A 26,346-nucleotide genomic window follows, 5' to 3' on the forward strand; every position below is an offset into this window, starting at 1 on the left:
GTACCCCCGGTGACGCGGGATCGCTTAGAGCTCCGATTTACATAGAGAATCGGTGTGGAGATGGAAAAAAAACTTATTGAATACCTGCGGTTGGCAGCGGTGATTGGCATAAATTTCAGGCCACGGGAGGGGACGAAATGTATTAAAATTTAATGTTAAAAAGTGGTGTCTCCTCTAGTGTACCAGTTATTGAGGTGGGTAAGAGAGGGCATGTCTTGGTCAACAAACGGCAATTTGTGGTTGGTGCATTAGGTCAGGAAGCAATCAAGGGAGTCCTCTCCTGCAATTAGATGTATTGGCACAGTGTTTAGGGACTGCAGTGAAAGGCGATACTAGCCTTTTTCAGTCTGTGTGTCATGGAAATAGATCATGGTTTCAAAATTACCTTATGCCAGTGTGTGCCATGGGATATTATCATTCAAACCTCTTTTATCTGTCCCCAGACGATAAATCCAACGTTGTTCCTTTTCAAAGAGAACACGTTCGGAATTGTTGCTTTTGATCCGTAAACTTTCCAAGACTACCCAGTTTAGATCGCTGGCATTGTGGTCGTTTTCTATATAATGTCTGCTCATCTTGATAGTTAGTCTTTTGCAATTCACATTGCTTATGTGTTCACCGATATGTTGTTTTATCTTGCGACACGTCATCCCAATGTATCTTAGGTCACAGGGGCAGGTAATCATGTAAATTACATGCGTGGTGTTACAATTTGTGTGTTGGCGCAGTGTCCAAGTCAGGTTGGGGAGGAGTTGGAATAGTTTTAGTGATTTTAGTCAGATTGCACACTGAGCATGTACCGCAAGGATAATGTCCTATGATTGGTTCTAGGTTCCATGCTGCAGTGATCGTTTCTCTTGCTGTGTTTGGTGCCGGTCTCGTGTGCACTAGAAAGTCTTTGATGTTCTTTGTTCTTTTATTTGCATATCTAGGCTTTGGCCATTGTAATGTATCTGATGTTAGAATCCTCCAATTTCTGTTGACGATTTTTTTCACTGTGTTCGTTATTGTGTTGTATGTGGTAACACAGGTCAGTAGGTCCTCTGGTTCTTCTCGTGTGATCATTTGTAGGAGATTTTCTCTTGGCTGATTGCGGGCTCTTTTTTGGCACTTGCTGATGGTTTTTGTTGGGTAGTCTCTTCTTACAAGTTTGTCTCCCAGTTCTTTTGCTTGTGTCTTGTAATCCTTAAGGTTACTACAATTCCTCTTCAGTCGTAGAAATTGACTGTACAGTAAATTGTCTCTTAGGGGACGGGGATGAAAGCTTTTGTATGATAGTATGCTGTTCTTTGCTGTAGGTTTGTAGTATGTTTTGGTCTGTAGGATGTTGTTCTCCGAGTAGACTGTGACGTCCAGAAAGTCAAGTTGTCTCCTGTCCGATGTACACGTAAACTTCAGGCATTCGTCTCTGGAGTTTATCCAACCTAGGAATTCTTGTAGGGCTTCCTCAGTATCCTCCCAAATCATGATGACGTCATCAATATAGCGTCGCCAGAATCTTACTTGTGTAAGATAGGGATTACTGGGGTTCTGTATGTGTTGTTGTTCGAAATCACTCACATACAGTCCCGCCACACTAGGAGCGAATGTGCTTCCCATAGAAGTTCCGTGGCGTTGTTTAAAAAGGGTACCATCATACTCAAAATAATTTTCAGTGAGAGCTAGCCTGCAACATTCTAACACGAAATGTCTTGGTGTAGTGTAGTTCCAAGTTTCTGAGAATAGGATGTTTTCCAAAGTGTTCAGTGTCTTCTGTTGTGGGAGGCTGGTATAGAGGCTCTCTACATCCAGTCCTACCAGGTACATGGTGTTCTCATCAGAGTCTTGGCCTCCTAGTTGATTCAAGAGGTCTTGTGTGTCTTTCAAGTATGTGGGTGTGTTCTGTACTAAGGGTTTGAGGAACTGGTCTGCAAATTGCTACAAGGTTTCTAGTACAGAACCAATCCCTGAGACGATCGGTCGTGGTGGGACTCTGTTCTTGTGAGTCTTAGGTAAAGAGTAGAAGTAGGGTACCTTCTCCAAAACTAGTCTCACCCCTGAGGCGGAAGCCGGGGGCTCAGCAATGTTTTTAAATTGCGTGCATTTGTACTTTTTACTTTGTTTAAGTTGTACTTACATTTTTGCTTGATTTTAAAGTTCGCGAGCTGACTGCATCCTAAATTGCTTCACTACGCTGCTCCAGCGCAGCCGTTTACGTGCTGATGCTGGGAGTAAAGGTGAGCAGCCGCCATATTGGGGGAACAAAGGGTGCCACGCCAGTAGTTGGCGGATTCCCGCCCTCTCAGGTTATAATTGTTGGCCTGTAGTGCGAATGCGCTGACTCCAAAACTAGTCTCACCCCTGAGGCGGAAGCCGGGGGCTCAGCAACGTTTTTAAATTGCGTGCATTTCTACTTTTTACTTTGTTTAAGTTGTACTTACATTTTTGCTTGATTTTAAAGTACGCGAGCTGACTGCATCCTAAATTGCTTCACTACGCTGCTCCAGCGCAGCCGTTTACGTGCTGATGCTGGGAGTAAAGGTGAGCAGCCGCCATATTGGGGGAACAAAGGGTGCCACGCCAGTAGTTGGCGGATTCCCGCCCTCTCAGGTTATAATTGTTGGCCTGTAGTGCGAATGCGCTGACTCCAAAACTAGTCTCACCCCAGAGGCGGAAGCCGGGGGCTCAGCAACGTTTTTAAATTGCGTGCATTTCTACTTTTTACTTTGTTTAAGTTGTACTTACATTTTTGCTTGATTTTAAAGTACGCGAGCTGACTGCATCTTGAATTGCTTCACTACGCTGCTCCAGCGCAGCCGTTTACGTGCTGACGCTGGGAGTAAAGGTGAGCAGCCGCCATATTGGGGGAACAAAGGGTGCCGCTCCAGTAGTTGGTGGATTCCCGCCCTTTTCCACTCGTCCACACTGGATAAAAAGAGAGGATCATCCCGTCCGCGCAGCGGGCGCGCCGACGGCGCGCCAAAGGCGTGCCCGTCTGCGCCCATCCGCTTTCAAAGCCCCTTCTTTACGTGCCCATAACTTTAAAACTAAGAATATCATTTTTTCACTTATTAATGCGCGATCCTTAGGCAGACACAGGCAGGAGATTGTCGACTTTATTCAGGACAAAAACATTGACCTACTCTTTGTCACAGAGACATGGATGAATGAGGCATCCGACCCTGATCTAGTGGTAGCAGTGCCACAGGGCTTTACCGTGCATCGTCATGATAGACAAGGGAAGAAAGGGGGGGGCTTGGCAATCATTACCCGGAACATTTTCCAGGTCAGAATCTCCCCCATTCTCTCCAAAACATGCGAAGCTCTTTATTTTAATATTAAACTCACCCCCTCATATAACTTCAAAGGAGAGCTTATCTATAGACCACCAGGTCCTCGCTCCGAATTCTTGGCCACATTCATGTCACTTATGGAACCCCTTGCCATTGATGATTCTTTTGCGGTTCTGGGAGACCTAAACTTCCATCTGGAAAAAACGGAATATACTGAAACCCAGTCCCTTATGGCTGATCTCACTACTTTGGGACTATCTCAGTTGATAAATGTATTCACACACGAGGCTGGTCATACATTAGATGGCATCTTTTCCAACACTAAAGATATAACAGTCAGCGACATATTGCCTCTTACGTGGTCGGATCATTATGCCATTCTGAGCAATATCTCCACCATCTCGACCCACACACCAAAACAGCATCCCCCAACCCAAGCATACTTTAGAGTCTGGAAGGATGTCGGTGATGTGACCTTAAGAGCATCCCTAAATAAATCCCGTCCAACCATCTCTACAGATGCCAATACAGCTGTGCAACAATACTCAGATTGGCTAAGTAATGTTGTGGAGACACTGGTTCCTCTCAAATCGATTTCCAAAAACAGGAAAACGGCGTCCGCACCCTGGTTCTCGGAATCATTAAGAAAACAAAAACAAATTTGTAGGAACCATGAAAGAATTTGGCGAAGGTCTTATGACAGCGAAAGCAAAATTCTATACAAAAACACATTGCGTACCTATAAAAGAATGATTAATGAAGCCAAAAAAAACTTTTATGGGGAACAAATTGAAAATGCCAAAAACTCAAGCAGGCAATTGTATGAGGTGGTGAAAACTTTGGCTGGGAAAATACCTGATTTGGTTCCCCCCCCTTCTCAAGAGCTTTGTGACGCATTGGCACATTTCTTTTTTTCTAAAGTAAACAACATTTACTCTGAGTTTTCAGTGACTGAACCACTTTTGACCCAGGTTCCCAGTTCTCGATTTAAACACCTTGAATGTTCACTAGACCAATTTAAAGAGATGAAAGAAGACCAAATAGCTGATAAACAGGCTCGGCAATTGATCCCTGTCCCCCAAAGTTCCGTTTTCCGATAATTGATCTAATTAGTGACACCATCATGCAAATATGCAACACAATGTTCAAATCCGGGATTTTTCCAGATAGACTCAAGAACACATTACTAAAACCACTTCTCAAGAAACCTGGTCTAGAGAAAGAGCTGCTGAAAAACTATAGGCCTATTGCTAGCCTGCCATTTCTGGCCAAGGTAGCCGAGAAAGCAATGAACCATCAACTTTCGGAATATATTGAACTTAATGCACTACTGGATGATTCTCAGTTCGGATTCCGAAAATTGCATAGCACCGAGACCGCTTTAATTAAAGCTGCGGATGACATCAGAACTATTAGAGATCAGGGGGGCACGGCGGTACTGGTCTTGCTGGATCTATCCGCGGCCTTTGATACGGTCAATCATTCCATCTTGATTGACCGCGTCAGAGAGTTGGGCATTCACACAAAGGCAGGAGCATTGATTGCCTCCTTTTTGTCAGGTAGAACTCAGGCTGTAACACTAGGGCCTTTTAAATCGGCCGATCTGGCTCTCCCATGTGGGGTTCCTCAGGGCTCATCCCTAAGTCCGACACTTTTTAACATCTATGTGTCGGACTTAGCCAGGGTCAACAAGACCTACCGGATGAGCCTAACCACATACGCCGATGATACCCAGCTGGTGTTATCCATCAACAATGATGGAGAAAGGGTAGCGGCTCAGTTCCAGGAAGGCATGCTGGCAATAAAGGAGTGGATGGCCAGTAACTGCCTAAGGCTGAACTCCGAGAAGACCGAGGTGATCATTTTCGGTAAACTATCCCCCATGTGGTCATCTATTTGGTGGCCCCCATTACTCGGAGCCACACCAACTCCAGTACAGAAGGTCAGGAACTTAGGTATCATCTTTGATGAGAAACTAAATTTTGTTAATCACGCCAACCAAACAGCTTCCTCAGCATTTCACAAACTCAAACTTCTAAAAAAAATAATGCCATTCCTCCCAGAAAGTACTAGGAAAACTGTAGTGACTTCACTGATATTCTCATCTCTGGATTACTGCAACGGATTATTTGCAAATGCTCAATGTCGGGTAGTAGCCAAGTTGCAACTGGTCCAGAATGCGGCTGCAAGATTGCTATCTGGAACCCCCAAATTTAAACCGATCAAGCAAGTAATAAGAAATAATCACTGGCTGACGGTAAAAAATCGGATTAAATTTAAGACACTGTGTCACACGTTTAAAGCCCTCCATCAGCTAGGGCCAGAGTTCCTTAAACAGAATCTCTCTTTCTACCATCCCACTCGGCAATTAAGATCCAAAAACTCATACCAACTAGTGGTGCCACGGACCAAAACCGTCTCCTGGGGAGACAGACGTTTCATCGCCATCGCAGCTAGACTGTGGAATACTCTTCCACTGGTGATTAGATCCACACACACCCTGCTCCAATTTAGGAAATTGCTGAAGACCTGGCTTTTTGACCAATAGTTCCTTTCTCTTTGTGCCTCATTGATCTCATGCTGTTTCTGTCTTTTAAAGAGATTTTAGCCGAGTCATAGCGCCAAGACGCCCACGGGTATACGCTGCGCTTTACAAATTTAAAAAATAAATAAATAAATAAATAAATACCTTGGGAGATTTTGTCCTAAGAAAGTCTGCCTCATGTTTTGATATCCATTGATTTATTTGTGCCTCTTCTACCATCAGATCTATGGTTCTTTGCAGTCTCTTGACCAACCACAACAACATTTTCAACCATACATGCCTAACTTCCAAGGATGGATGAATCCATACTTTCAGGGATCACAGACGATGGGTCCTATGATGAACATTCAACCACCTCCTTTTTTAGGGAGAGGCCAACACACCCAACGAGGGAGAAGAAAAGGAGTAACCTGGAGCGAACAGGAGAGACAGGTGCATACCCGCAGTATGACCAAAGACCAACCAGGCCCCAGCAACGCGAATCATTGGTAATAAATCTGACAGACACAACACTCACGGAAGACCAAGAGAATATACTAAATAAGGGACTCTGATTTGTTCCTGCTCCTTCACTAGACATCTTTAAAGTAAAATGCGAACTATCAGAGTTTTGCAGGAAAATCAAACTTAAGGCTTTCTTTATGAATAAAGAGAGTGAGACCCCTAGAAGTGATACAAACCTGAGACCAAAATCAACTTTCTGTCCCCCTAACCACCTGGTCCCCATCGAAATACAGGCCTTTGAACAGGCCATCATGAAAGAAGTGGATAACATCAAACCCCTGTCCAAAAAACCTTATATCAACATCACAAGACGAGAAAAACAGGCGATGAAAGAACTGAGTAGAAACGATAATCTAGTCGTCAAACCGGCGGATAAAGGAGGAGGCATTGTCCTCCTTGACAAACAAGGATACGACAAACAGTGCTTGGATCTACTTTCAGACCAGAAATTCTACGAAAAAATTGGTAGTGATCCAACTAAGAGACTGCAAAGAACCATAGATCTGATGGTAGATGAGGCACAAATAAATAAATGGATATCAAAACATGAGGCAGACTTTCTTAGGACAAAATCTCCCAAGGTACCCTACTTCTACTCTTTACCTAAGACTCACAAGAACAGAGTCCCACCACCAGGACGACCGATCGCCTCAGGGATTGGTTCTGTACTAGAACCCTTGTCGCAATTTGCAGACCAGTTCCTCAAACCCTTAGTACAGAACACACCCACGTACTTGAAAGACACACGAGACCTCTTGAATCAACTAGGAGGCCAAGACTATGATAAGAACACCATGTACCTGGTAGGACTGGATGTAGAGAGCCTCTATACCAGCCTCCCACAACTGAAGACACTGAACACTTTGGAAAACATCCTATTCTCAGAAAGTTGGAACTACACTACACCAAGACATTTCGTGTTAGAATGTTGCAGGCTAGCTCTCACTGAAAATTATCTTGAGTATGATGGTACCCTTTTTTAAACAACGCCACGGAACTTCTATGGGAAGCACATTCGCTCCTAGTGTGGCGGGACTGTATGTGAGTGATTTCAAACAACAACACATACAGAACCCCAGTAATCCCTATCTTACACAAGTAAGATTCTGGCGACGCTATGTTGATGACGTCATCATGATTTGGGAGGATACTGAGGAAGCCCTACAAGAATTCCTAGGTTGGATAAACTCCAGAGACGAATGCCTGAAGTTTACGTGTACATCGGACAGGAGACAACTTGACTTTCTGGACGTCACAGTCTACTCGGAGAACAACATCCTACAGACCAAAACATACTACAAACCTACAGCAAAGAACAGCATACTATCATACAAAAGCTTTCATCCCCGTCCCCTAAGAGACAATTTACCGTACAGTCAATTTCTACGACTGAAGAGGAATTGTAGTAACCTTAAGGATTACAAGACACAAGCAAAAGAACTGGGAGACAAACTTGTAAGAAGAGACTACCCAACAAAAACCATCAGCAAGTGCCAAAAAAGAGCCCGCAATCAGCCAAGAGAAAATCTCCTACAAATGATCACACGAGAAGAACCAGAGGACCTACTGACCTGTGTTACCACATACAACACAATAACGAACACAGTGAAAAAAATCGTCAACAGAAATTGGAGGATTCTAACATCAGATACATTACAATGGCCAAAGCCTAGATTTGCAAATAAAAGAACAAAGAACATCAAAGACTTTCTAGTGCACACGAGACCGGCACCAAACACAGCAAGAGAAACGATCACTGCAGCATGGAACCTAGAACCAATCATAGGACATTATCCTTGCGGTACATGCTCAGTGTGCAATCTGACTAAAATCACTAAAACTATCCAACTCCTCCCCAACCTGACTTGGACACTGCGCCAACACACAAATTGTAACACCACGCATGTAATTTACATGATTACCTGCCCCTGTGACCTAAGATACATTGGGATGACGTGTCGCAAGATAAAACAACGTATCGGTAAACACATAAGCAATGTGAATTGCAAAAGACCAACCACCAAGATGAGCAGACATTATATAGAAAACGACCACAATGCCAGCGATCTAAACTGGGTAGTCTTGGAAAGTTTACGGATCAAAATCAACAATGCCGAACGTGTTCTCTTTGAAAAGGAACAACGTTGGATTTATCATCTGGGGACAGATAAAAGAGGTTTGAACGATAATATCCCATGGCACACACTGGCATAAGGTAATTTTGAAACCATGATCTATTTCCATGACACACAGACTGAATAAGGCTAGTATCGCCTTTCACTGCAGTCCCTAAACACTGTGCCAATACATCTAAGGGGCGTTACGACATTACATCTATTTGCAGGAGAGGACTCCCTTGATTGCTTCCTGACCAAATGCACCAACCACAAATTGCCGTTTGTTGACCAAGACATGCCCTCTCTTACCCACCTCAATAACTGGTACACTAGAGGAGACACCTCTAGTGTACCACACTTTTAACATTAACATTTTTTAACATTAAATTTTAATACATTTCGTCCCCTCCCGTGGCCCGAAATTGATGCCAACCACCGCTGCCAACTGCAGGTATTCAATAAGTCTTTTTTCCATCTCCACACCGATTCTCTATGTAAATCGGAGCTCTAAGCGGTCCCGCGTCACCGGGGATACCGCGAACAGAGCCAGAACAAGCAAATGACTTGACGGAACCGGTAAGCTCCAATGGCCACCGACAGAGGTACGACTCTCCACACAAAGTAAGGCGCCTCTAATCTTTTATACATCCTGTTTTATCTTGTTACTTTAGAAATAAGTTCCGTATGTGCCGTTGGGTACCTCCAGGAAGTTCACAACACGCATTTATAAGGTAACGAGGTATTCTCTTCCTATCATGTTATTCTTTTAAACACGACATCGACAGCGAACTAGTTTCTGTCAGCAGGACCACATGGCAAACACCACATTGATACGCCTTCTATCGAACCACCTATTGTATTCCAACATTTTGGAGACCACATCAACATAGGGCCACAACCGGCATTTGTTGTTATTTGTTATTAAGTGTACTGGGCGCACACCTTGGGAGTGCACGCACGTATGATCCAGATGCGGCTATCTCATAACACTCTTTACTAACTGCACCTTAAGGCGGTTACAGAAACGCCCTATATTGTGAGAATAAACGACATCAGGGCGCTATTTTAAATGAGACAAACGTTTGTTGCTTCACATTCAGTCCCTCTATCTTCACTTAGCCACTCTCCTTTCTCACGCCATTTGCCCGGAATGAGTAACCCAATAGTTCACGTAGCTATTAACCTCACTACATGTTGACCACAACAGTAGCCCCACAAGTGAGCCACTTGAGACATAATATATGATTTATACAGTAGATTTATGTAATTAGGATTATCCAAACGCAATTGTTTTCCCTTTTCCATTAGGTACAGATACCACGGATCTGACTTCTAAACTCAACTAGTGGATAACTTCCACTATATAAGGAGCCATAACGCGTCTCCTTTATTAAATCGGTCCTGACGAAAGCCTTTAGACTTCCACAGGAGGCTGAAACATGTTGACCCTCGACATTTGAAAGTACGGTAGACCAGTAACTCGGTCTTCATCCGCACTCCAACTTTTAATTTCTCTTATCAATATTCTTCAAATAAAGATTCATCAGAAAAAACGATTTTGAGAATTTTAACCCCACTACACCTGAGCACTATCACACCCTCTTCAATTTTTCTGCCTGGACGCTACTGTAAAACCAGTTGGTCTTCCTCCTGGCGGAGGTCAGCACACATACAAATAAAAGACCCTATGATGATGCTGTACTAGTACACTCAAGCGGTGACTCAGTACATACCGCCATTTCCACCTGTGTACAGTTATGAGGGTTCTTTTATGACGGAACCAAGACCAAAAAGACCCTGGCTACACAGGACAAGTGGTCCATTCTTCATTGATTCTTTGTAATAAACAATGACCAAGTGTTTGAAGGAAGTATCTCTCTTAGAAATTGCCTTTCCTGCTGGATCAATCTGCTTGGTCAAATCAAATTCCTTAATGGCTTTAAATACCAAAAGAAAATTTTCAACTGGTCCAAACCCCAACATCTATTCGATCATGTTTGCTAATGTGTCAGCCTAGTTTGATTCCTAAGTTCCAGTCACTCTTGCAACTGGGCACTTCATCATTTTTGCAACATATCTACTGTTCCCATTGACAGGAACGCCTGGTCCTCGCCCTACCACAGATAATGATTAGAATGTCTTTATTAAATGTTGAACTCTTAATTTAAATGTCTCACTTTAAGTGGCAATTTGCTAAATAAATTATAAAGTTTTTAATATACCTCAATTTGGATCGTTAGGTGTTTTATGCAAGTCTGTTGTTTGGCTAGTTTTGTTACAGAAAAATTTATCTTATGACGTTTTCTGCAGATTTTTCTTGGTGCTCATGCCAAACTACCAAAAGTGAGCCAAGGATACCTTCAAGGAAAATTAAGTTGCGCTAAGAATTTCACCTTTTGGGCAGGAGAAGGCTCAGCCACAACCCATATTAAGACTGTGATCTGGCTTTGAACATAGACAGGAGTGCTTTGTCAAATGACACTAATGACCATTGAAGAGACTGTGCTTTAGAATCACTAACATAAGTCACTCTGGGCCAGATTTAGATCTTGACGGATGGCTTACTCCGTCACAACAGTGATGGATATCCAGTCCGACAAAATATAAATCCCATTATATCCAATGGAATTTATATTTCAGCGGACGGGATATCTGTCACCTTTGTGACGGAGTAACCCATCCACCAAGATCTAAATAAGGCCCACTATTGCTACTCTGGGTCTCAACTCTTGCTTCGTTCAAAAGTTCAGCGTTACGCAATAAAAATTTGTATTCCGTATGTGACAGACTTAATTTCATCAAAGATTCCTAATAACAAAAGAGGAAATTACCATCTAAATCAAACAACTCTCCATACTCTTGACTGCTGATAAATTAATGTTAGTTATCAGGTCACAAATCAACTAAGCCCTACAAATGTGGCATTCTCTCATTACCAACTGAAGACCATTTTTTTCAATGCCATGTATATGGATTATGGACATTACTTGACTAGACGCCAATATTTTTGTATTATCGGTAACCAATTATGCTCAGGGTAGTCTTATGTCTGCTATGGTACATAAAACCAATAAACCAATTTTTAGGAAGCAAAATAAAATACATAATTGGCATCTTGAAGGCAAAGCTCTTGATGTAGTGCAGCTGTTCAGTTTGGGGGATTGGTAATTAAGACCATTTCCTTATAGAAGTATATCACAAACCATAAACTGTGGTCTATTACCGTATCATGGTAAATTTCATATATGAGGCAAAGCTCTTGACACATTTGGTGACAACCCAGTAACATAAGCCAGTTCCAAGGAAGACCATGTAAAGACTATTTTAGCTTGAGGGCTGTCATTTATAAATTGGAGCAGCTTTTAATGAACGATTGGCTGAAGCTCATAAAATAATCTCACAGATCCTTGTTCTTTAGAAATCATCCACATCTTGCTTTGTTCATGCAGAGGAATTTGAGGCCTATGTAAGCACTTACTTTAAACACCTCTAGTTGTTCTTCAAAGTGAAGTGCCATGTTAGAAGCAGAAATAAAGGTCGATTTTGCAGCAAACAGGCATTTGTAAAATTGACTCAGAGATGCCCTACTCTTTTGTTTACATTATTCTTAAAGTTACTATGCTCAAACGACTTCTGGATTTGTTATGTTCCATTTGATGTAACACGCTACTGGTAGTAGGTACCAACAAGTACAGGAAGCCAGTCTAATTCCTTCACAGTGCGAGACGTGGTCAAATCTCGTTTGGCCTGTGTTCAGATATTGAATGGCATGGTAAACAGTTTTGATAAAACGTGTGAAATCGTTTTATACTTGCTTAAAGTACTACGACATCCTATGCATTATGGCATATTAACAAGTCTTTTAATGATGCTGTCATCTTGTATTCAGATGTTGCACTTTGTACATTTACCCTGGTTGATCGAGTAAGTGTAGCCTTGTTTTGAGGCTGGCATAGACAAGCAAGAACCAAAGATTAAGTGAACATAAGATTTCCAAGGCGGTAGTATATGTTAACACTGAACGCTAGTAAGTCTGAGATCTTACTGTTTGGAAAGAATCGTGAGTTGTGGTCCGAGCAGTGCTGGCTGAAGCATCTGAAACCCGCCCCCTTACCCAAGGAGGTTGTGAAGAACCTGGGGGTATGGCTCGACCATGGCCTGACTTTCGACTTTCAATCAAAAGCTGTGGCTGGGGCGTGCTTTGGGCTTTAGCTTGGTCTGAAACCGTTGCTGGGTTTCTTTCCTCCCAAGGTGCGACAAACCATCGTCCAGGCGTCAATTTTGTCCAGATTGGACTATGGGAATCCCCTCTACTTGGGTGCTAATAAGGCCAGCATTAAGCGCCTGCAGAGGGTTCAGAACGCAGCAGCTTGTTTACTGGTAGCACTTCCAAAGTCCTGTTCAGTTGCTCAGATACTCCCCAAGCTGCATTGGCTGCCTGTTGAAAAGCGCATTCAGTTTAAGGCGCTTTGCGTGTCGCATAAGATTCTGACCCTTCAGGCCCCTTTAGGGCTGTCTAACCTGCTTGAGTTCTATGTGCCAGGGCGTCCTTTGAGATCGGCTGACCAAGCACTGGTCCGCATTCCTCGTGTTTTGAAAGCCAGAGCTGGCGGTCGCTCTTTTCGTAGTCTGGCGGCGAAACTCTGGAATTCGCTTCCTGCCCCCATCAGAGCAATCTAGAATCATCTGGCTTTACGTAAAGCCATAAAGACCTGGCTTTTCCCCGTCCTCCTTGGGTAATACTGCATTTCTCTCTCCTGGTTCTGGTCTTTGGTCTTTGGCTGCGCTGGGACGCCCCGTCGCTGGGGCCGCCATGCGCAATACAAATCCGACTACTAATAATAATAATAATACTTCCTACTGTGAAATAAATAACGGTGGGTTGTTAAAATTAGTTACAAGTGAACAGTGCTTTTTGATATCCAGACACCCTACTACCAATGGTGTCAAGAAGGGCAATGGATCCAACAGGCCACCACGCATAACATATATGCACAAGATATCCTAGCACTCTGAATATAGTCCATTAAACAAGTTTAGACTAAAGAGACAGAGCCCGTGTGCCTGATACGCCTATACCTGCATACAATTATATTGTGCTTTGATCTGGCATAGACAGGTTCTGCCTCTTTGCTCTCGCTGCACATAGAAGCACTTGAATTATATCCTCTCTCTTCAGTTTCTATGATCTTAATCTTTCTTAACACAATCACATATTAGGGTGTCATCCCTACTGGTATTCTATAAGGAAATGGTGACTTTTTCATTCTTTGCTCAAATCTTGACGTTCTCTAAGTATGCTGGTTCCTGCTAACTACATATATTTTCAATATAAGAATAAAAATGTTTTGACTATTTTTTGTTGTATTCTATAATCATGCAGCCTTGAGGAAGTCACTTGGGTGACGAAACATGTGCTGGCTGTGCCTCTTGATGCCACTTTGTCATTGAAGACCTCAAGTCACATACAATAAACAAGAATTGCATTGAACTCTTCGGGATCCTTATTTATTGTACTAAACTTGTTCACTGGACTATATTCAGAGTGCTGTGATATATTTTGCATATATGAGGTCAGATTTCGACCCCACCCCACTGTTTCAAGTCTTCGAAGTCTTCTCAAATTCTTCCTATGAGAAGAACTGGGTACCTCCTTGTTTGCTGCTCTCTGGAGTTTCATATAGCATCACCCTTTGAATAGCATTTCCTGAGCTCCATTTGCTGCATTATAGAAATTGTAGAACATAAATGTGAAATTGAGATAAATGAGTGTTGTGTGCTCCAACAATGAAGTGCTAGTCCGTTGTTTTGCGAATTTGCACTTAGAATATTTTTTCTGCTTTCTCAGTTTTTCACAGTAAACACGTATTAGATTTCTCGGGATGTTGTTTTTCTTCCACGACAATTGATTCCAGGTAGGCTCCAAATTATTACTGTCAGTGTGTAGCTTAATTTGTTGTGTCTTTCCTGTTAAAGTGTCTGCCTTTAGAACTGCTTAAAAACTGGACTTTAGAAAATGTTTGAAAATCTATTTCAGGCAGTTTTTGAACATTTGATTGTGGACAGGTTTAGATTGTCGCCGTGCTTGAAAGATATCCCATTCACTATTCAATAACATATTTAAATCAATGATTTATTTCCTCTGTCACGTCAAATGAAGAATAACATACAGATAGTTTTCCAATAGTTATTAAAGGTAAACCTATGTATAGGCCCGAGGCCTTTCACTGTTATTTCCTAACAACATATGCTGTCATACAGTGAACCGTTTCCAAAAGAAGCATTTTTAAAGCCTGATACACACCTGCATAATCTCCAGCATTTCTGACCGTGTGATTGTACCATCTCGGTCCTTGTCATATAGCTTAAAAGACCACCGCAGTTTGTCTTCTGGTGAGCCCTGCACGAGCATGCTGATGGCAGTAACATACTCCCGGAAATCCACAAATCCGTCCTAAAGGAAAAGAGCACAAGACTGAAATTGGAAGATACATTTTGTTGAACAGTTATGGAGGCGGGAGGGGGCGTTTATACAGACTCAGACAGATGCACAAACAGCAGTGCTACAATGAAATGGAAGGCATGCTCTATATTACAAACAATATTACGAATAAATAAATATTCGTAGACAGGATCGAGGAGGAATTTTTATTTGCTGAGAAGTTACATGCGTCCGACAGGACAGGCAGCAGCCAGCAACTGACACTTACTCCCACATTCCAAGCTCCACCCTTGACAACTGTGACTGAGGAGGCACCTTCTCTACATGAAATTCAAACAGTACCTTTCTAAACAAATAAGTCACGGGGACAAAAGAAACGAACATAAATAATCAAACAAGAGAGCACAAGCTGTAGCAATTAAAGAAATAAATACTTTGAGGCAGATTTACAAGCCCCCTGCAACACTTTTGAGGCCCCCGTTGCCTCACTTTTGTAACGCAGCGGTGGCGTAAAAAATGCGGCCAATTTACGTGAGGCATCTAGGGAGATGTGTCACGTTGTAAAGCCCTGCGTCACATTATACATGTGTCAGGTATAATATATACAGGGTCGGCGTTCCTACGCAGGAAAGCCGTGTAAAAGTGACGCAGTGAAATCTACAAGATTTCACAGCATCACTTCTAGGATGCCACTGCATCAAAACCTTACGCCTGCTTGAAGCAGGCGTAAGGAGTGATGCAGTGTAGTGGGAATAGGCCTCAAAATGCATTGCTGGAGTTGCACCGTGCTTGCGACACGACTCCAGCAATGCGTGACTTTTGCCCCAACAGATGTTTCAAAATTTCTGCCGCATCTGTCAATCCTTGCGCCATGATATGCCGTATTGTAAATACGGCACATCCACGGTGGCGCAGGGAAAGTGCCGCATCTGTACATATGCGTCACTTTCGTGTAAATCTGCCTCTTTGCATTCAGCAAATATGAGAACACACGGTTAACACTTTGGGCCTGATTCCGAGTTTGGTGGTCCGATAGACCGCCAAACCCACAGTGGTAGGGCGGCTAGCACCGGCAGTTCGACCTCAGAATTACGAGTTGGGCCATCAGGCCATAGGACTGCTGCTACAACCAGGGATCCGCCATCCCTGGCAGTCTTGCAGTGGTCTAAGGCCTGCAATATGATGACGGTGCCGCTGCAGCAACGCCAAGCATATTATGAGGTTCCTCACTGCCACAGTTTTCATGGGTGTGAGCCGGCCATGAAAAGTGTGGTGGTGAGGAAACTGAGACAGCCCTAAAGGGCCCCCTGGGGCCTCTCGGCTGGGTATGCATGCAGAGGGGCACATGGTGTGCTCCCTATCTGTATGCACCCCTGTTCCATGCTGTACTGGAACGAGCTGGGGTGGTCCCACGGCACTGCCTTTCTAAGGATCACATACGAGCCTTTGAAAGGCACTGCCGTGGGACTGACACCTCAGGACCACCCGATCTGTATTCCAATCGGAATATGGCGGGCGGCCAGACTATGGGTTTGGCGGTCTTGGAGCATGGTGCTGGCGTGGTGGCCTGCTCCAAGACCGCCAAACTCGTAATCATGCCCTATGTCAAGAAACTACTCTTAGAGATAATCTTTGTGCAACGCAGGTGGAATTCTTTCGCCTTCAGAACTCAACAACCTCTTCTCCTCCTCAGATGACGGAAATGAGTTCTAAGCCATGGGCATTCTCGCACCCCCTTCTCACGCTGCTTGGACAGTTTTTGTTTATTTCACCATTTGCCATTGTCAAGTTGAACCACTCTGTCTTAGACAGTTTTGATTTGTGCGGGCATCAAAAATTGGGATTTCCCCTTAGAGATTATACCTGACAGTTTCACCCTCACCCAGTCTTCCGCTTGGAAATTTGCTTGGCTCCTCCCCTTAGTTTTTTCCTCACTCACATACTTTTGTTGAGCTTTCCCACTACCGAGCTTGACCTGCTCAGGTTTCACTCAGACACTTTTAAATTACCCATCCTCTGTCTGACCACCTTGGTGGTAGCCACCCTGCCTTCCAATAATGCAAATGGTGAAGCATTGGTGGTGTCACTGGGAGTGGTCCATAAAGCCACATCAGATTCCTTAGCTCTGTTTTCTGATCCAACTAGTCACAGATAACTGTATGTTATCTTTAATAACTCTATTGCAGAGCTCAACAAGGCCATTGCTGCCAGATGGTACAATGAGGTCGTGATATGCCTCCTGCCCCAATGAGACAGAATTCCTGAAATTCCCTCGCTGGCCTGGTGTCTATACATGTGCAAAGCATAAATGCGTAAGTGTGTCATGGATTTCTTGGTTCGCATGCCAATGAGCCAGTGTTTGGTGCTGTCCTTCATGACACTTTAAGGGAACCCATACGTCCTGTCAAGGAGGGTGGACCACCAAACTGCATCCATTTTCGTAAGAAACCTCATTTTGGCCAACAGAATGTACCACACTCACTGCATGGGGTGGGAGGGGGTGGTCCTTAAGTCCTTCCATAATTGTTTGCAAAAGCTGCTCCATCAGACAGCATAAGTAACATCAACCACCTGATTTATGGGAATACGAAATTCAGCTCATACGTAAGATGTCCCTTTGGTTCTATGCACAATTCTGTAATGGCAGAAGAGCCTCTTACGATCCATTTTATAATACAAAGGTGTGACCACTGTAGGACAAAGGACACTGAATACTCTTAGGGCATGGAAGGCAAGCTTGGCAATGTAGTTTCCGTCGTCACAGGCAGGACGCTGCATGGCAAAAAATCAGTGATTAAAAATGTATGTGAGAAAGACCCTACTAACGAGCCGTGTGTTATATCCGCTTTTGCACTGTATGAAATTTTAGCACCAAAGTATGGTCTCCAGGGCTCCATCGGTAAAATGCACTGATACAAAAAGTTCACTGGTGTTCTTTAGACACAGTGAAGTTCACTGACCTTGTGGAGAGCCCCGGGTAAATAAGCTTCTCTCTGCCTCATGGTATTTTCATTTATAAAGTAATTGTGCCAGGGGACAGGCAGGGTTTGTGATTGTGCAAAAGGTTAATCTAATATTGCTGGAATGTTTCCCTTTCTACAGGATCAACTCAGATTTTTGCCTTCTGTAGCTGAACCCATTTACTATGGCATTAGGACTCTGTGAACTTTACTCTCTCTTGCTACCCAGTGGTAAAGTGCTTGTGCTCTCCAGTCCAATTCACCTAATTGGTGAATTTAGTTTACTTATAGGACCATAGAATATGGTACTACATGTACCCAGGCCCTGTAAATTGAATACTACTAGTGGGCTGCCAAACTCATTGTGCTACCTCCTAAAGTAGCAGAGAAAAACATGTCTGAGGAAGCCATTTATTTAAATAGTTTTTATAGTTTTAAAATGCCACATCAACCTGACAAAATACATCTTTTGACAGGTCTAACCCTTCCTTTTTAATACCTATAAGTCACCTCTATGGCCCTAAATGCCCAAGAGGTAGGGTGCATGGTACTTAACAAGTTGGACACGTAAATTTACTGTTTCACATGTCCTGGCAGTGAAAAATCTCCAAAGTCGTTTTTTACTGTGACAAGGCTGGCTCTTCCAAAGAATAGCACTTGTTTAAATTATAGCTCCTTATAAAACATAACTTCAGTTTTGGACTAGCTAGAAAAATGATTGAAGGACTCATTGGAATAGAATCGTAAAATCTAACTTAATTGCCAAGTCTGATTTAAAATTACTCTGTTGAACATTGCATTTTTAGAAAGCTGGCATTTTCCTGCCTCAGCCAAATGTGCCTTTCTGCCAGGGTCCAACTGACTGTTAATGACTTTCCTGTGGTGTAATGTGTATTCCTCCCAGACAGTGGACAAAGTGCCTGGGTGTTGAGAGGTGAGGGTCATCCTGAGGGGAGGACTGGGGAGGAGCCTTACGCTGCCCTGATTGCACTTCAAAAGGGTATTCTTGGGGCTCTACACAGCCCTTACTGACTTCAGAAGAAGCCTACCCTGTGACAGGCAGATGTTGCTCACACTTGAGCCTGCCTGCCCTCTGTTTCCCTAATCAGGCAAGAGTGAAACCCAGATCAAAGGGAAGAACGGACCAGAACCAGTTTTATCATTAGACAAAGGGGTGCCCCCCCACCAAGAGGCTGGCATTGGGCATAGAAGTGGTACCCTAGTAACTGAAATCAGAACACTCCTAGACTCTGAAGACTCAGAAGAAGGACTGCCATGCTGTCTTAAGCCTGAAGAAGACCGGACCTGCTTGCCATTGGCCCAGAAAACCAGAAGTGTGTGAACTTCAGTCATACAACAAGATCAAGGGGCCTTTCCTGCTTACAGCTGAGCAGACCCCTCTGCCCGCCTATGTGGGAGTAGGTCCTGACCCCCAAGAATTGTTCTCAAGGTCGTGGACAAATGGCTGGAGTGAGAGAGCACTTCTCTCTGCCTAACTGAAGGCTTCACCAGATCGGATGCCGGGCGACGCTAAGCTCAGCAGTGCTATGAAGCTCCTGACTGGAAGTCTCACCAGATCCAACACAGTGAGACGCAGAGCGAAGCACAGCCTCACAGAGCTGAACCATGCATCTCCTCACCAAAGGCTTCACCAGATCTGGCATTGAATGATACAATGCCCAATGGAGCTGCTCAGCTAAGGACTGAAATACTCACTGGATCCAATGCAGAGCTACGCAGAGCCCCACAGAGGCTACTGATATCAAAGTCAGATGGTAAAACTTTCAGGACTTGGTCCTGCATCTGGCCCATGCCCCATCACAGTCATTGTAAACTTATGACTCTGTCCTGGTCTGGCACAACTGCAGATAGCACTATTTTTACCTAACATTTTAAAAACTCATAATTCCAGTTTTACTGATTGGATTGTTGTCATTTCATTGTCATTGTATTTTATTAAAATTAAGTATGTTTCTAAATAGGCATGGAAGATATTGTATTTTCACTTTAATACTGTTTGCGTGCTGCACAAATGCTTTGCACTTTGCCTCTAAGTTAAGCTAGACTGCTTTTGTGCCAAGCTACCAAAGGGTTAAACACAGGTTTATTTAATGACTTTTGTGGTTCATCCTGACAAGGATTGCAAATATTATTTGAGGTGGGTTCCCACCTGCACTTCTAATGCTACCATTTCTTACCTATATTTAATGTGGAGGTCTCTTGCAGGGAGACACATAGGTTCAAGTGATCTTGCAGCTGTACCAAGGGGAGCCAAATGTAATTGAAGTGACAAAAATATCTTCTTGTCTGCTAACAATGCAGAGTCACCCCTTATTGTGTTCACCCAAAGTGGGGGATATTTGGGTTGGGGAGGTTAAATTCAGTGAATGAGAAAACTGACCTTCTTCTGGCAGCCAGTCTCTCTGACTGGAATATGGAAATATTGTCTGGAAGATGTGGTGGTCCGAAGTATCTGAATTGGATGCTAATTTTCTAAACACAGAGACCAATTCTGCTAGACTGAAGAGTGGTCAAATAGATTAGCCTCGGGTAATTTAATGGGTGACTGGTATGTGTGATTGCCAACCTAATGGTTATGTGCTTTGTACATGTGTTCACTGAGAGATAGAGGGACAGAACAGTGTTGGAGCCAGGTGTGGGCAATCTTACTGAACGTAGTGACTTTTGTTTTTCATTACGGCAGAAGAAGATTTTTGCTCTCATACCTAGCATAATGCATGTAGAACAAAGAAGAATACTGTTATCTGGGGAAAAGGCTGCCAGAGAGCTGTTCTGTGGTTGTTATTGATATTCATTCACAATTCGGGAACCAGCATATGCTCTATACATAGGAATAGATCTAGTGATTTTTTTTGGGTGAGGTACAAGGGGAGGATGCCTCGTCATACATGCAGGTAGTAAAATACTTTATTTGTGACTTTGTTCGATAGATGGATGAAGGCGAGATTCTTATCTAACTGGATACAAAAACTGAGTACCTTAGAAGCTGGCATTGATAGTGAGCTCATTGAATCTGGCAAGGTGGCAGGGCAGAATGATACGTCAACTTGGTCTGAAATGATTATGGCAACTTTTCAAGGGTTTTAACAAATTCGGTTTTGTAGCAATCAACACGGGGCTGACTTTAAGCAGCATCCAAGAAAGGACTTGCTTCAAGCAGCTTGCCACAGGGGTTGTATGTGATTTCACAGAAAAATGGTTTAATGGATTACCATTACTGAGAAACTATCTTATCTAAATGGTTTGATGGAAAATTCCAGGATGAATAGCATTTACAATTTTATAGAACCCAATTTATAGAATACCTTTTTTTTAAATTGGTTCCTGCATACTTATTATTTTTCAGTTGCAAATTAAATAGTTGCAGGCCTTACTTTCAGAAGCATTTTTGCCAAGATATCTAATTCGATCCTTTACGTCAGGGGGTACTATTTTGGATTTATATCGTTTACACTGTCAATTACTTTGAATGCTTTTAAATCACTGAACCCTCACCACCCCTAAATGCCATCCATCTCAGCACCCTAAAAATGGCTCCTGCGCACAAACTCCACCTATTTCTGACCCCTAAACTCCACCGAACCCTAAATCCTAAACGCCCTTTCTAACCCTTAACTCTACTTATCCCTGAACCCTAAAATCCACTCACCACACTCCAACAATCTCTGACTCCCAAACTTCACCCATCCCTTAATGCTTAAAACCTTTTCTACTCCTAACCTCTAACAATCTCTCAACCCAAAATCCTCTCACTACCTTTAAACTTTACCATTCCTGAACCCTAGAATCCCCTTTCTATGCTTAAATTACACCCATCCCTGATCCCTTAAAAACATTCATGACCCCTTAAAAATGTCAACCACTAAACTGCCCCAATCTCTGAAACATAAAAAACATTTCTACTTATAAACTCCACCTAGTCCTGAACTCTTAAACGTCCACACTACCCTAAACTTCACCCATTCCTGAACACTAAAAGTCCATCATCACACGAAATCTCTAACCATCATTGACCTTTAAAAACATCCACCTGTCCGAAACTCCACCCAGCTTTAAAACCTAAAAATCCTCAACACCATTGCATGCCATCCTTCCATAACGTTCACAATCCCTAAACTCCACCCATCCTTAAACCCTGAAAAACCCTCATCGCTCCTAAACAATGTCCCTGAAACCAAAAAAAACCTCACTACCCCTCATCTTCAACCAAATGTGTGATTTTGGGCATATCCTTTAAATTGTCTTTCCTATAGAATGTTTACTTTAATTTTTAATTTATTTGCATTTCCTTAAAATTGCCTTTCCTTAAAATTGGTTTTCCAAGATTTCATTTCCTTCAATGTGGTTTCTAAGTTTTTGTTTTGTATTAATTCACATACCTACAGAGTTATGCTCTATATTGATGCAGATTAGCCCATTACCCACATATATGAGCATGGTATGTACTGATGAGTTTAGTAATGGATAAAGGTAAGGCTGGGAGTTTTGGACTCTAATGGGTGTTGGAGATTGCTTTTTCATGAGGCCTGCCTACTCACTTGGGCCTGTGGTATGCAGCTCTTAAAACCTGCAGATATACAACCGAGTCTAGGAGTACACGGAGCTAGAAATGATGCTCCTGGTATTAGCTCCACCCAGTCTTGCACAGCTTCTTTCTTAGCCAGTCTCACAAGATAACACCCTCCAGTTTTTGAATCACCACTATGTGAACTTCCTCCCTCTAGTGCATACAACTTCTGCACCCAAGAAGAGTCTGTTACTACATCCTTTTGTCTAGTGGGCTGCATCCAGCTATCTTCCATGGTCACAGTATCAACCAAAACTCTGAACTTCTGCAATAGATCCTTCAAGCACCTTCAGATTGGCTCCATGGCTGAGCTGTAGCCTACTGGCCTGTCCCTGGGCTCTCTCTTGGGCCTTGTTTCTTAGTGCTGATGACAATACTATAGTTATATTGGGTTGAAATACCATTGACCTCGTGAACTGTGACCTGAGGCCAGTTTCAAGTTTTGTTTGGTCATGAGCTTATTTTATGCATAAGTCTTTCTTGAGTTTTTAACTACATGTGCAAGCCATGTGCTTAAAAGAAACATAACACTTTTCACTTAACCTCTTGTCATCTAATTTTTATTGTGCATATATTAAATTGTCTTCATCATTTTTCAGTACCTCTCCTTAATATTACGTATTTGCTCATATGTACAAATTTCAAAATGCTTTCTACTTGGATTGTTTATTAATACTTATATTTTCTACAAGTATTCCTTGGAAGAGTTCCCAAGAATCATTGTTTGCTTCTTATATGTACTCTTGTGGTCTTTATATGCTCTAATTATACAGCCAGTTTGCCTCAATTACCCTCTTACTAGAATGGCTAACTCCACTGTTATGAAAGTGGTTTATGATATGGTGTAGTTGTCATACCTCACTGTGTAAAAAACTCACTACCTATACTGGGTCCAGTCAGATCCATATGAAAAACCTTAGCTTAACCCAGGGTAACTGTGTCTCTGAGCAGACAGGCTTTTTAAAAGGAACCAGTGTAAAACATTTAGTTGTACCAAAACAGTCAAATAAGAAAGAAACCGGACACAATAAAAACCCAACACCAATTTAGAAAAATAGGTTGTATTTTTATCTTCAACTAGACAATTCAAGAACAAAATCCACCTGAGGGTTCTCGAGATATGAATTTGTAAGGGAACAATAAATCACTGTTTTTTAATTAAACACAGCAAATCCTGAATTGGTCGTGGTCAAACTTTACAAACTTTGGAAATCGTATATAAACTTGAAAACTACTACTCCAGCCCACTTCGGGTGACCAACTCTGGCAGGGAGCTAGTCACAGGGGCCAAAGAGCCCTAGATAAACAATTATCACAAAGTCAAAGCAGTCTCCAGTCCAGTTGCAGGCCCTATGGTTGAACTGCCATAGACTTTAATGGAGTGGTCTTGGTGCAAGTGATAAGGGAAATGAAGGATGCTGTTCTGGAGATAGGGGTCTTCCTGTGTCTACTCCTCAGTCCACAAACACTGTGGGGCAACTTTGGCCACAAGGGCCGCTGTCCCTCGAAGTCCAGATGAAGTCCAGCCAAAAAAGCAGTTGCCTATAGTCTATTGGTCCCTGGTTACAGCAAAACCAGGAGTTCCCTTTAATAACTTCTACCTTGGGCACCCAAACTGCACTCTAATGACTCTCCAGGGTCCAGCAGACATGGGTGCAAACTCTGAGGGGCAGGACTCAGTTTCTCATGTAGCAGTGGTCAGGCACTCTTGGCTACGAACTTGCCAAAAACAGGCTTCTTCAGCTTTTGTGGCCCTGAAGCTACAACAGGAAATCAGCCAACTGACACTTAGAGTCACTCGTTCTATCTGAGGCTCGTGGTGAATCTTTCTTGAGCAGGGCACCACAGACACAGTCCTTTCTTTGCTAGCCCAAGGAGCAGCAGATGCAGTCCAATCTTGGTGCAGCCTCTCTTTGCTGAGTCCAGGTAACAGCATGTGAGCCCTTCTTCAGCCCACTCTTCAGTACAGACATGATTTGAGGTCTGGATGCCACTTTTATGCCCAGTTTGAGGTGGCTACTGGCCAATTGGCTGCCAGGTACCCTCCGGCATAGTTATGACATCCTGTGAAGTGTGGCATCAAACTAGCCCAGAATTCACCAACCTGCATACTCCCAAGCTGGCTGAACCCTTCACCTGGAGTTCGGAGGTCCTTGGCCCACACCAGAGGTGTGGCTACCTAGGTGCTACACGCAGATGGAAAAAATGGTTTGACAACTGTTTCCCCCTACCCGCTCACGATGCCAATTTGTCTGTAAGTGCAAAAGAGCAGCCCCTGTAATGTATGTCCATCATTTGCCCTTCAAAGGAGACTTCTCCTTTAAAGCTCGCTATTTGGGCTCACAGCTTGTTGGGCCTTCCTGCCAGGCAGAGTTCACACCTCTACCAACAGCAGGCCCTTTGTGTTCCTTCCTGAGAGTAGTTCACACCTCCCACCAGGAAGGCAGAAAGCTGTCTCATGGCCAGCAACTGCAAGTGGCCACTGGCAAACTTCGGGCAACAAAGTGGCTACTTACTAAAGTTGCCACTTGCACAAAGGCTACATCAAATTTGACCAGTCCATCAAGTCAAGTTTAATGCAACAATTCTTTTGAAACCTTGAAGTATCATATGAAGTAGTCCCATTCAGAAGTTGTCAGAGTGTAAATCTATACTCACCTAACCAATGGGGCTACTAGACTCTCAACAGTAAAAACAAGCATTAAAAATGCAATAGGTCTTGCCTTTGATTAAGTTAAAGCCATTTGCTTTGCTAATGGTATTGTATAGCAAAGCAAATGGCTTTAATTAATAAAAGGCGAGACCTATTGCGTTTTTAATGCTTGTTTATAGTGTTTTGTGGTCCGCTGAAGTTGTCTGTGGCGTGTAGGAGTTTGGGGCCAGATCTTATTTATTAAAGCAGAGGCGGACGTGCCTGTCAGGAAATGGAAGCGGTCAGTCACGACCGTGTGTGTCCCTTTCCGGTGTCTGCCGGGCCCCGTTTTAATCATGAGGGATGCCCGACCCACTCTCATTGCCTTGCTCGCTGGTTCTGTGCACTTGCGTCCGAGATGTGTGAGGAACCTGAAGAGATTCCGTATTTCATTTGTCTGAACCCGATGAATGCGATGCGATTGGCTACTAATATCGTCACTTTCAGCGCTTAGAAGCTTGAATGGTAAAGCGTTATGCGACTATTTGATTATCAATGTGGGACCACGCTTGTTACTAATGCAGGTCGAACAAATTAAAAAAAACTAAATTTAAGCCAAGAGTCAATCGTGGACACATAGCAGATCTTTAAACTCTAGAGACAGTCACAATCTTCAAATATGGAGTGTGACAGTCCTTTATTGTATGATTATTTAAAATCTTTTACAAAAGAAACAACAAAAGTGCAAGTTAAAAGCATAAGATCTCATTAAAACGACATGTATAAAAAGCAGAAATACTATACAGTGACTAAAAACAGTCCATTTAGTTGCAGCATATGCAGAATTTGACATGTGGGGTGTGCAAAGTACAAATATCGGTGGTGCTGGGACATGGATTATTCAGCTGACTCTTCTCTGGCTGTTCGTATGAGCATTTCAGCAGCCGCGTAAAACTTCCCGATTAGTGCCAGTTCCATCGGGGCAATGGTGGTGTAAATATGCCTTAAGGCCTCCTTACATGATCTCACGCTGTGATGTATGAACATGGTTCTTAGATGCAAGCGCCTTGGAGAAAGCAAGACTGGGCAACAACAAATGACATGCTCTGCGGATTCTGAGTGATATTGACACAGGCAGCAGCCGGAGCCACTTGATGTCCAGTTTTTCCAGTGGGCTCTGTAGTCTTGTATTGGCAGGGTTAAGAGCCTCACTCTCATAACATTTTGTAGGGCTTTTCTTCCAAGGTAGGCTTTTAAATAAGGCTGGCATGTGGTGCTTTCATGTG

General features: G+C 43.1%; 1 protein-coding gene across 1 annotated transcript in view; it reads right to left on the reverse strand.

Moving 5' to 3' along the window:
* The window catches only part of LOC146855186 (guanylyl cyclase inhibitory protein-like), a 192,037-nt gene that overhangs the window by 54,988 nt on the left and 110,703 nt on the right, over positions 1 to 26,346 (reverse strand). Inside the window, exon 3 of the mRNA XM_085652805.1 lies at positions 14,743 to 14,892. Coding sequence (XP_085508931.1) covers positions 14,743 to 14,892 — 150 coding nt within the window. The remainder of the gene's footprint in view (positions 1 to 14,742; positions 14,893 to 26,346) is intronic.

This window comes from Triturus cristatus, chromosome 4_1 (genome assembly GCF_964204655.1).
Source record: "Triturus cristatus chromosome 4_1, aTriCri1.1, whole genome shotgun sequence".
NCBI classification, from domain to species: Eukaryota; Metazoa; Chordata; class Amphibia; order Caudata; family Salamandridae; genus Triturus; species Triturus cristatus.